Genomic DNA, 11,481 nt, shown 5'->3' with positions numbered 1-11,481 from the left:
CCATCGTGAATTCCGGGAGTGCAGCCGCCGTCCGGTCGCTCGCGGGCCGTTATTTCCGCCTTCACTGGCTGGCGCTTTTTCGGTTGGCCCAGGCAGGGGTCCTTTTGTGATGCACTGTTCGGGACCATTCCTGCCCGGTGACTTGGCCCTGCCGAGGCCTGACCACAAGCTCCTCGGGGCTCCTTTCGCCAACGGGAAGAACCCCGATCTCGGGGCTGGGCATTCAAAGCCCTCCAGGCCCTGGGTCCTGAATCTTCCCCCAGATCCGCCCGCTTTTTAGGAGTACAGGCAGTCCGCTCTCTCTCCTATGCCGGCAGTGCCGGTTGCCTGGACGACACCCCCGGCCCCCGACTCCTCACACACCCGTCTCAATTAGACATTCCCGTCCCTTTCGCTGTTACTACACCGGCGACATACCTCAATTACAGCCCGTTTGCTCAGTTTGGGAGTCTCTTTCCTACTCGGCTGTGGGCTTGGCAACGGCAGGGACCTGGCTTGATTGCTGCTTAAGAAGGCAGCGTCTGGCACAAAACGTAGCACTCAGTAGACCTTGGTGAATTCCTTGAAGGGATTACAGCAAAGGGGTAGGGAGGGGAGAAGCAGCCGAGATTTAGGAGAGATAATCAAATTAGAATGCAACCTCTTGGAGGGAGGACTGATGAGACGCAAACTAAAGATGTGACAGCCATTTACTGAATGCTTACGTTGAGCCAGACACTGCTTCACGTGCATTATCTCCTTTAATCTCCAAATAACACAAGGAAGTAGACTGAAGCTCTGAGAGGTTAAGTACTTGACCAAAATCACACAGCTTTCAAGCCAAACGTTTGAACTGCTGAATGTTGGACTTACAGAGAAGTTGGATATTACTACACTACAGAAAATACACGTTTTGAGTCCAAGGAATGCCAAGATGTTACTTGCTACATATTTTAAGTACATGACACCATCCATTTGAACAAAAAAACACAGAAGATCAGACTGATACAGAGGGTAATGGGTGCTTGGGGTCCTGGAAGACCCAATTTTTTGGGCCTCAGAATTTATGTAGGTGAGCTCTATTTTTTTTTTTTTAATTTTACTTATTTTTGAGAGAGAGAGAGAGAGAGAGAGAGAGAGAGAGAGAGAATGAGTGGGGGAGGGGCAGAGAGAGAGGAAGATACAGAATCTGAAGCAGGCTCCAGGCTCTATCAGCACAGAGCCCGATGCGGGGCTCGAACATATGAACCTCAAGATCATGACCTGAGCCAAAGTCTGGTGCTTAACCGATTGAGCCACCCAGGAGCCCCAGTGAGTAGTCCGACTCTTTCAGTAGTCCGACTGAGCAAGGCTGTGCACTAGGTTATTTATTTGATGCATCCTCAAATAATAGCACATGTTTGCCTGATTTATGAGACAGACAAAGAAAAGCCCAGGGCCCGACTTCACTAGGGAACTTTGACATCAGGATATTAAGTATTTTGTGTCCCAGAACCACCATCTCTACCCATGACTATGGAGGTCACACTAAGTGGTCAGAACTGCACAGAAAAGAACAAAGGCCCTACACATTAAAGCAAAATGAGCTGAGGTCCAGGAAAAAAGGCTCCAGTCCCTCATTCATACTCAGCTGAATAACTTCTCATATCACTGAAAAGAGCAAACTAAATGGTACTTGGCCCAGGGGTTCATTTGGAGCCAGTCTGTGTTCCACAAGGGCCTGCTCTGCCTAGAACAGTGTTCTAGTTCCCCAACTATAGCCATTGGCACCTCACCTTCACAACGCTGGCCACATACACATACACATACACCTGTGCTTAATGTCTTTAAATCAATTTACTATTTTAAAAAGGCTAAACAGGGGCACCTGGGGGGCTCAGACAGTCAAGTGTCTCACTTTGGCTGAGGTCACGATCTCGAGGTTCGTGGGTTCGAGCCCTGTGTTGGGCTCTGCGCAGACAGCTCAAATTTTGTGTCTCCCTCTCTCTCTGCCCCTCCCCTGCTGTGTTTGCTCTCTTTCAAAAATAAATAAACTTTAAAAAATAAAATGAAATAAAAAAATAAAAAGCTAAATAGGGGAGCCTGGGTGGCTCAGTTGGATGAGTGTCCGACTATTGATTTCAGCTCAGGTCATGATCTCATGGTTCCTAAGTTCAGGCCCTGCCTTGGGCTCTGCGCTGGCAGTGCAGAGCCTGTTTGGGATTCTAGCTCCCTCTCCCTGCCCTTCCCCTGTGTGTGCAAGCACGCGCGCGCGCGCACACACACACACACACACACACACACACACACACACACACAGTCTCTCCCTCTCTCTCTGAAAATAAATAAACTTAAAAGAGGAACACCGTAGCATTTCTTTAAATCACTTCCCACTTTAACAAAGTATCTATAAAATATATACACTGTGAAAATAGTATATGTTATAATCTAGCTAAATACTAGTAAGTGCAGAAAACTGTGAGACTGAGGACTTTGTAAGAATCAGATTAGCAAGTGTTGGAGAAGTGACATGGAGTAACACAAACAGAACTTTTCTTTTGTACAATCAGCAAAATCCAAAGAGAACAGAAAAGGGAAGTTCCACTTTCTCTCTCCATAATTCAATGTTATTTAAGGTAGAATCTATGCACCCCCTAAAATCATCCGGTAAGTGCCCACAGGAGGAGGAATCCCTACCTAACACAGAGAAGCTTGGGAGCAGGACGGTGTCCAGCCATTTCCAAAAGAGGAGGCTCTCATTAGGAGCCCTGAGTGTCACTCTGTCATCAGTCAACAGATGCGTGTATAATGCCTACCGTTGGTTAGGTACTGTGCCACAGGAAATACCAAAATGACTCAGACTGACCCAGTCCCTGCCCTCCAGGGGCTTACAGCCCAGTTGTGTAGTAGAGAAAGACAAAAGGTAGGTGCTATAGCTGAGTGCAGACCGGTGTTAAGGAGCTCAGGTGACTGGGTAGAAAGCAAGTGGGGTGGGTCCTGGGGCCAGTGTTCAGGGAACTCCTCTCAGAGATGACATTTGAGTCAAGACCTGAATGATGAAAAGGAGCCAGTCATGAGGACAGGGAGACTGACCCCATTTCCAGAGAGGCTTTGTGTAAGGGGTAGACAGAAGGCAGGGAGGAGGGAGAAGCGGTGGGAAGATGAAGTCACAGAGGCAGGCGGGACACCGAAGCCTGTAGGCCGCAATGGGGAGTTTGGATTTTACCTGCATTGCAGATGGAGGTCTTCAAAGTTATGAGATAACCAAATTTGAGTTTGAAAGAGCTCAAACACTGGCCACTCAGTGGGGAACTGAAACGGGCAGTGATGGATCAGGAGGCCAGTGAGCAAGGCTGGCGCTAAAGTGGTGGCAGGGAGGGCTTACTGTTCTCAAAAAGGGGAGGAGGTAAATAAGAATTACACACGTGTTCAAGTCCAGTCCCCCAGCCAAGACATTCCTCTTGAGGTTACTGGAAGTGAAAGAGAATTGGAAAGGGAACAGCTTTCTCCTGATGTAATTTGATGTGATGTAAGGCCTAGGCCCTTCACCCTCTCAGCCATCTTGAGGACCAGAGCTTCTCACTGCCCACTTGGAGACACCCTGTAGGAGAGGGATTCTTCAGCAGGAGGGAGACTCTGACTTGAGAGAGTGACAAAGTCATGTATTAACAGTTGTCACATGAGCCAGGATGCAGAAACTGCAGTCATAGGAGACCCTAAAGCTCAGAGGAGCCACACTTCCTCTCCTCCATTCCTCACCTCAGCTCTGGGTGAGAGGAAGGAACCAAGGTGCCCTTGGTTCACCTCTACATTGTCCCTAGGGCTCAGCTCTGGGTGAGAGGAAGCATGTCAGAGAGGTTAGAGTCTTGCGTTCTGGAGCTGGATGGCTTGGGTCCAAATCCAGACTCAGCTACCCGCTGGCTCTGTGGCCATGTGAGTTATTTCACCTCCATATGCTTCAGTTTCCCCCTCTGTAAAATGTGGCTAATAATAGTAACTACCTCCAAGGTGGTTATAGTTAAGTGAGATCATCCATGTACGGTAAATCATCAAAAATCTTGTTTTATTAGTGCTTAACTTCTTGTTTTAAGATCACCTTTCCCTTAACTGACTGACATATCGTGAGTAAGTTGACTTTGGGGTCCCTGGGTGACTTAGTCGATTAAGTGCTGGACTTCAGCTCAGGTCATGATCTAGCGGTTCATGAGTTCGAGCCCCGCGTCGGGCTCTGTGCTGTCAGCTAGGAACCTCCAGCTTGCTTCGGATTCTGTGTCTTCCTCTCTCTCTACCCCTCCCCCACTCGCACTCTGTGTCTCTCTCTCTCTCAAAAATAAACATTAAAAATAAATAAATAAATAAATAAACAAATGAATGAATAAATCGACTTCTAATTAGGTGAGCCCAAGATGGTCTCTTTCTTGCAGACCAAAGTGCATGCCCATGATTTTAATCCAGGTCTTCCTGAGTCCAAAGTTCCTAATCTTTAGCCCACCAGACATTGCCTACTCTGTATTTTAAGGGATCTCGTTTTGCTCCTGATTTTCAGCCGGTGAGCTGAATGGGTGACTTGGTTCACCTCTACATTGCCCCCTCCCCATGCTAGGAAGAGTCCCAGCCCTGGATGGTGGTGGGGGCTGGTGGGGAGGAGGATATCCTCTGGAAACTTCCCTGGGGACTGACAGTGGGGGCCATTCTCAGATGCGAAGACCAAGATCTGTCCTAACGTTCATACAGCTTTCATCCTGGGTCAGGACTGAGGATTGCTGGGCCAGGCAAAGCACCTCTAATTTCTTTGCTGCCTCTTTTTAAGTGTTGACTGCACTCTTTTATATCCTCTCCTCCACAGCAAAAACTTTAAGAGCAGAGTGTGGTTCAGCCTTCTGCTATTTAAGAGAGGAGAGGGAGTGAGGCCCAGCACAAGAGGACGTGCCTCAAGTCACACTTTTAAGTCATCAGCAGGGCTAGGCCCCTGCTTCTCTTTCTTTTTGCCCACTCTTGCCTGCAGCCAGTCAGCCTCCCACCCTCTCAGTTGTTGGGAGATGATCTGGAGCGTTTGTGGTGGTGCTGGCTCTGTGCCAAGCACTGGACTAGGCACAAGGCTTGTGCTTCTCAAAGTGTGACCAGCAGCACCTTGGGCCCACTCCAGATGTGGAAGGGATGGGCTATCTTGCTACCATAATTTTTAATGGTTGTGTTTCATCATAAGGATATCCAATACTATTTTTAAAATGTTTTATTTATTTTTGAGAGCGAGAGAGAGGGTGTGTGCGCAAGTGGGGGAGGGGCAGAGAGAGAGGGGCCTAGAGGATCCAGAACAGGCTCTGAGCTTACAGCAGAGAGCCCAATGAGGGGCTGGAACTCATGAGCCATGAGATCATGACCTGAGCCCAAGTTAGATGCTCAACCAACTGAGCCACCCAGGCACCCTGAGGATATCCAATAACTTAACCAGTCCCCTTGGGACACATTTTCAATTTTTCGCTATTATTCTGTATTATAAATACTGTGATGAAGATCCCCGTAGCTATTTTTTTGCAAAGACCCATAATTTACTTATGCTAAATTCTTGCAAATGACATTTCTAGGTCAGAAGGTATATAATGTATGTTTCTAAGGTTCTTGATACATATTGTAAAGTTGACTGAGAGGGTGTATCAATTTGCCCTCCTGCCCACTGTGTATATACATTTTTTTTCATCCATTAGGCTTTTTTGTAACAAGTCTAGCTCCCTACCTTTCCTGCAAGTTTCTTTTGTGACCTGGAGAGGGAAAGAAAGGAGGGGCTGAATTTTAAGGTCTTTTTTTTTGTTTGTTTGTTTGCCTTCCTCTAAGCTTTAGGTTTTAACCCATGCAAGGCGCTCCTTTAAGCACTTTGTAGGAATTAAACCATTTAATTCTCTCCATAATTTTTTAAAACTTTTTAAAAAGTTTATTAATTTATTTTAAGAGAGACAGTGGGGGAGCTGAGTGGGGAAGGGGCAGAGAGAGAGAGAGAGAGAGAGAGAGAGAGAGAGAGAGAGACTCTCAAGCAGGTTCTGCAGTGTCAGCACCGAGACTGACTCAGAGCTTGAACTCATGAAACTGTAAGGTCATGACCCCAGCCAAAATCAAGAGTCAGACACTTAACTGACTGAGCCATGCAGGTGCTCCATTAACTTTTTTTTTTTTTTTTAAGTAGGCGCCACAGCTATGTGGGGCTCTAATTCACGACCCTGACATCAAGTTGCCTGTTCTACAGACTGAGCCAGCCAGGTGCCCCCCTCCATAATTTTTAATGTATTATTATTAACCATTCCCATTTTTTTTTTCACTTTTTAAAAATTGTGGGGGCGCCTGGCCGGCTCATTTGGAAGAGCATGTGACTCTTGATCTCAGGGTTGTGAGTTTGAGCTCCATGCTGGGTGTAGAGATTACTTAAATAAATAAATAAAACTTAAAAAATATTGTGGTAAACTGTAACATAAAATTTGCCATTTTTTCTCTGCCTTCATCATGGAACCTGCTTTGGATCCTCTGTCCACCCCTCTTTCTACCCCTCCTCTGCTCATGTTCTCTCAAAAAAATATATATATTAAAAATATTTGCCATTTTAAACATTTAAAAAAAAATTTTTTTTAACGTTTATTTATTTTTGAGACAGAGAGAGACAGAGCATGAATGGGGGAGGGTCAGAGAGAGAGAGGGAGACACAGAATCTGAAACAGGCTCCAGGCTCTGAGCTGTCAGCACAGAGCCCGACGCGGGGCTCGAACTCACGAACCGCGAGATCATGACCTGAGCCGAAGTCGGCTGCTTAACCGACTGAGCCACCCAGGTGCCCCCATTTTAAACATTTTTAAGTGTATAACTCCATGGTGTTAATTACATTTACCATGTTGTATTCACCATCATCACTATTTCCAAAATTTTTTCATTACCCCAAACAGAAACTCTGTACCTGTTCAGCAATAATTCCCCATTCTTTTCACCTATCCCATATTTCTACTTATTTGCAATACAGAAAATGGAGGCACAGGAAGGCTAAGTAAAATAACCAATGTTACATGGCTAGTTAAGCATAGAAGCCACGATTCAGAGTAGGCAGTCTGGCTCCAGAACTTGCTTTCTAAACCTGGCATAGGTTTTTTTGTTTTGTTTTGTTTTTTGGGTTTTTTTTAAGCCCAAATTTTCTGGTTACAGGTTATTTCTTGTCTTCCCTGCAAAGAATGAAAGACTTTTCTAAAGAATCTTGTATTTTACTCTTAAATTCCTAAACCCAATTTCCTCCAAGAGAACTTTGAAGTTGTATCCATTTGGGCTACAGGTGCAGGATCTAACTACTCCAAAGGGCAAATCTGTTTCCTTGTCCTGTGCAGTCTGGTAGGAGCCAGTGGTGGCTTTTAGAGCACCAAACTCTCCATGAAATCCCCAATCCTGGGAGCCCTAAGGACATTTCTCAAATGGGCTGAGATTGTGCCCAGCCACCAGAGCTCAGTGCTGAGGAGTAGGAGTTCTCTCTCTCTCTTTTTTTTTTAAAAGAGAGAGAGAGGGGCGCCTGGGTGGCTCAGTTGGTTAAGTGTCTGACTTCAGCTCAGGTCATGATCTAGTGATTCTTGAGTTTGAGCCCCACATCGGGTTCTGTGCTGATAGCTCAGAGCCTGGAGCCTGCTTCAGGTTCTGTCTCCCTCTCTCTCTGCCCCTCCCCTGCTCATGCTCTGTCTCTCAAAAATAAATAAATGTTTAAAAAAAAATTAAAAAGAAAAAAGAGGGCCTCCTGAGTGGCTCAGTGGTCGAGCGTCGACTTCGGCTCAAGTCATGATCTCACAGTTCATGGGTTCGAGTCCCGTATCAGGCTCTGGGCTGACTGCTTGCTCAGAGCCTGGAGACTGCTTCGGATTCTGTGTCTCCTTCTCTCTCTGCCCCTCCCCTGCTCACACTTTGTCTCACTCTGTTTCTCAAAAATAAATAAATGTAAAAAAAAAAAAAAATTAGAAGAAAAGAGAGGGAGAAGGGCAGAGGGAGAAATAGAATCTTTTTTTTTTTTTTTTTAATTTTTTTTCAATGTTTTTTATTTATTTTTGGGACAGAGAGAGACAGAGCATGAACGGGGGAGGGGCAGAGAGAGAGGGAAACACAGAATCGGAAACAGGCTCCAGGCTCCGAGCCATCAGCCCAGAGCCTGACGCGGGGCTCGAACTCACGGACCGCGAGATCGTGACCTGGCTGAAGTCGGACGCTTAACCGACTGCGCCACCCAGGCGCCCCGAGAAATAGAATCTTAAGCAGGTTTCACACTCAGCATGGAGCCCGAAGCATGACCCAAGCTGAAATCAAGAGTCAATTGCTCAACTGACTGAGCCACCTGGGTGCCCCCCTCCTTCCATTTCTAAAGGAATGGCACCGAAAAGAACATGGCCTTTAGAGTCAACTCTGGAATTGAACCCCAGCCTTTACAATTCTTTCTGAAGCTGAAAAGGCAGGGATATCATGACCTACCTTGCAGGGTTGTTGGGAGGAACAAATGGTAGCCACTGAGGTAGGGCCTCAGTGAGTGTTAAGCTGAGTGCTTGCTCCTTGCTCAAACCTTTATACAGCACCTTGCTGGGGACGAATCAGATTGCCTGGTGCTGCTCTTTCTCTGCTGGCTTGGAAACTCAAATTCAGGGATTCTCTCTAAACCCCTACCTGTCCCAAGGGCTGGCTGTGCCAACATTGACAGTCTTTTAAAGGGAGCATGATGCCAGCTCTGCCACTTACTGGCTATGCAGTCTTGGGCAGTTTGACCCATCTCTGCCTCAGTTTCCTCATCTGAAAAGTAGAGGATAATTGGATTCCCCGCTTCATAGCACTGTTGGAAGTATTACACAGATTAAAACATGTAATGCACTTACAGCTGTGCCTGAGATACGAGAGGCGTTTGCTAGTGTCAACCTGCCCTTTGTTTCTCTACCAAATGCTGCCTTTCACCTGGGGAAACGGAGAAGGCATACATAAAAGCCAATCCACTGGTCTTGGCAGTCTATTTATTCTCCTCGTGCAAGTCTTGGGTAAAAAGAGGTAGTCTCCCTACTCTCCAATTCCCTACCACGAAGACCATGTTTCCAGGAAACCTCCTGGGCCTCTTCTAACCGCTAGATGGCCAAGCTACCGGGTGATTATTTCCTTAGGCAAGCTAACAGCAAACACTTCAGCCCTCTAATATGGTATTTCCTGGGGCTGGAATATCAACAGGAAGTCCTGTGGGGAAGATCTCTGCCAAAACACTCATTCCCAGGAAGGGATTGGTAAACTGACAAATTTGCCCAGCCCTGTACAACATCCTGCAACCTCCACATGCGCCCCTGTGGCAGGCCTCACCACAGGCAGGTCGCTGCTGACCCAGTTCTTTTCTACTGGGTTCTTGAGCCAAGGAGCCCAGATGTGAACCTACGTGAGAAAAACAGACAGACAAAAATTTGCTCTTACAAAAGTTGGGCCATTTATTGGCATTAGGAAAGCATTCCTTTAGGCACGGGTGGGTCCCTGAATACTAATCTCACCCATTTTATGAAAACTTGAGACCAGACTCTCCATCGTCTGTACATAGCTTAATCACAAAACAAGAGCAAGTACTCGAATTAAACAGGTTTAACCAAACTGTCCTGCTACAAGATAATAAAGGGAAAGCTAGGGGGAGGGGAGGGGCTCAAAGTTCCTTCGCACTACAATGTTTCAGGTACATAATCTAACAATTCCGCAGTGCAGCACAAAACCGCTTCCCATTGTCTCTTAAATCAGTAATGTAATTATCAATAGTCCGAGGACCAAGAAAAGTTTATGGAAAACGGCCGTACCCTTTGGCTCTGTGCGTGACCTGCTGCTGAGGGACAAAGTTCTTAAGAACCAACGACTTGGCCGATACACTCTTGGGGCAAGCGCCCTCACAGAATCTCAAGCATCAGGTCTCAGCTTTCCCATCCTCGAAAGGCAGGGACGATCGGCTAGGCCTCCAGATCGGTCGGCTAGGCCTCCAGATCGAAGTCATCGCGCTCCTCATTGTACTCCAGCACGTGCCGCTTGATCTTGGACGAGTCTACCCAGGTGACAAAGTCCTCCATGCTGCGCGTGACAAGGAAGGCGGGGTCAGTGACCACGTCGGGGCCCACGCGCACGTGGCCCTGTTCCACGAAGGCCACGGCGGCCTGGAGGTGCTGCGCCATGCGCAGCTTCAAGAGCACGGTGGGCAGTCGGCGGCGGCAGAAGGACGAGGCCGTGACGAAGTCGCAGAGCTCGAGCGAGCCGCGCGTGGGCACCAGGCCGAGAGCATACAACTTGTCCAGCAGCGCGGCCGAGGCGCGCACGCGAAACGGGTCGCGCTCGGGTAGGTCGCGCAGGCGCCGCGCCAACTCACGCACAGCCCGGCTCAGCTGGTTGTAGCGCGTGTAGTCCTCCCGCCGCTGCAGCCGATAACGCCGCAACACGCGCAGCTCGTGTAGGTTGTGGTCAGTGACCTCCCAGTTCAGGAAGTCCACCTGCTTCAGCAGCTTCTGCTCGTGGAACTTAAGCTTCCGCACCATGATGGCGGCTCCCGGTGCCGCAAGACCCAAAGCTAAAAGCACAGACCAGTGGCGGCGCGGCTTCCGCTTGGGAGCCGAAGTGCAGGCCGCCCTGGGGCCCCTGGGCCAATGAAAGAAAGGCTCAAGGCCACGCCCTTGATTCCCATTGGTCAGAGTATAGCCACGCCCCATGCATCTATCTCGCGTTTCTTCTTTTCTCGTTGGCTGAAGCCGAGTGGGAGAAGTACTGAAGAAAGGCCGGAGGTGGGGCAGCAGGCTGGGGGCGACACAGCGAGGTGTTTTTGGTTTTGTTTTTTGTTTTAAATTTCCACGAGGTCTTAAGTTACCAGAAATATATCCCCTAGTGCGGTAATCATTTCTTCTCATTCAGGCCGATGCCCTTAGGGACTCTCGGGAGTGTCTGCCCATAGAAGCTGAGGAAGCCAGTCCTGGGGAAGACGGGTGACTGCTGCGCCTGTTTGATGGGGTTTACCGTGCTAATTCATCGTCGGGTTCCTCCCACCTGGTGGGAAGTTTTCCGGATCCGGCGGACGGGAGACCGGCTGGGTAATTGCGGTCGCTCGCTACCGCCAGGTAGCCCCCAGGAGGGCGGGTGGATCCTCCCTGTCAAGTGGGGCTGAATGCAGGCGAACCTATAAAATACTGATTTCCGGGCCGCTTCTTTATACGCACTGATCGGGATCTATACGGGAGCCTCTTTGAAATATGTATTGTTAGTAGGGATGTCGGGTGGTTCAAAAAACCCAGCAAGTCTGAGAAATTTGGATATTAAGTACAAAACCAACTCCTTAGTTGAGCTCAAACGAATAAGCCTGATAGGATGGACTTCCGTCACCCTCAGTACTGGTCACCCAGTACTGAGTTTAATAAATTTAACGCTGTTATGGGTAGTTATATCTGTAAGGTACAGTTGAGTGTAGCGCTGCAGGACTAACCTCTTTATTTGCCCAGGCCTTTGACGCCACCTAGCTTCTTCGTTGATTATTTT

The 11,481-nt window shown here is 48.0% G+C and overlaps 1 protein-coding gene across 1 annotated transcript; it reads right to left on the bottom strand.

Moving 5' to 3' along the window:
• Positions 1–9,391: 9,391 nt before the first annotated feature.
• Positions 9,392–10,948, bottom strand: IMP3 (IMP U3 small nucleolar ribonucleoprotein 3). Its single transcript, XM_042941359.1, has one exon. It carries the CDS (start codon positions 10,857–10,859, stop codon positions 9,939–9,941), a length of 921 nt encoding a protein of 306 aa, XP_042797293.1. The 5' UTR covers positions 10,860–10,948; the 3' UTR covers positions 9,392–9,938.
• Positions 10,949–11,481: the final 533 nt, after the last annotated feature.

The sequence above is a fragment of the Panthera leo genome, chromosome B3, assembly GCF_018350215.1.
Source record: "Panthera leo isolate Ple1 chromosome B3, P.leo_Ple1_pat1.1, whole genome shotgun sequence".
Taxonomy (NCBI): domain Eukaryota; kingdom Metazoa; phylum Chordata; class Mammalia; order Carnivora; family Felidae; genus Panthera; species Panthera leo.
Note: the sequence above shows the minus strand (reverse complement) of the source record. Positions and strands in the feature narration are given on the sequence as shown.

Coding starts and splice junctions, on each gene's coding strand:
- IMP3 (XM_042941359.1), bottom strand. CDS start 10,859: ATGAGAAGAAATGATTACCGCACTAGGGGATATATTTCTGGTAACTTA.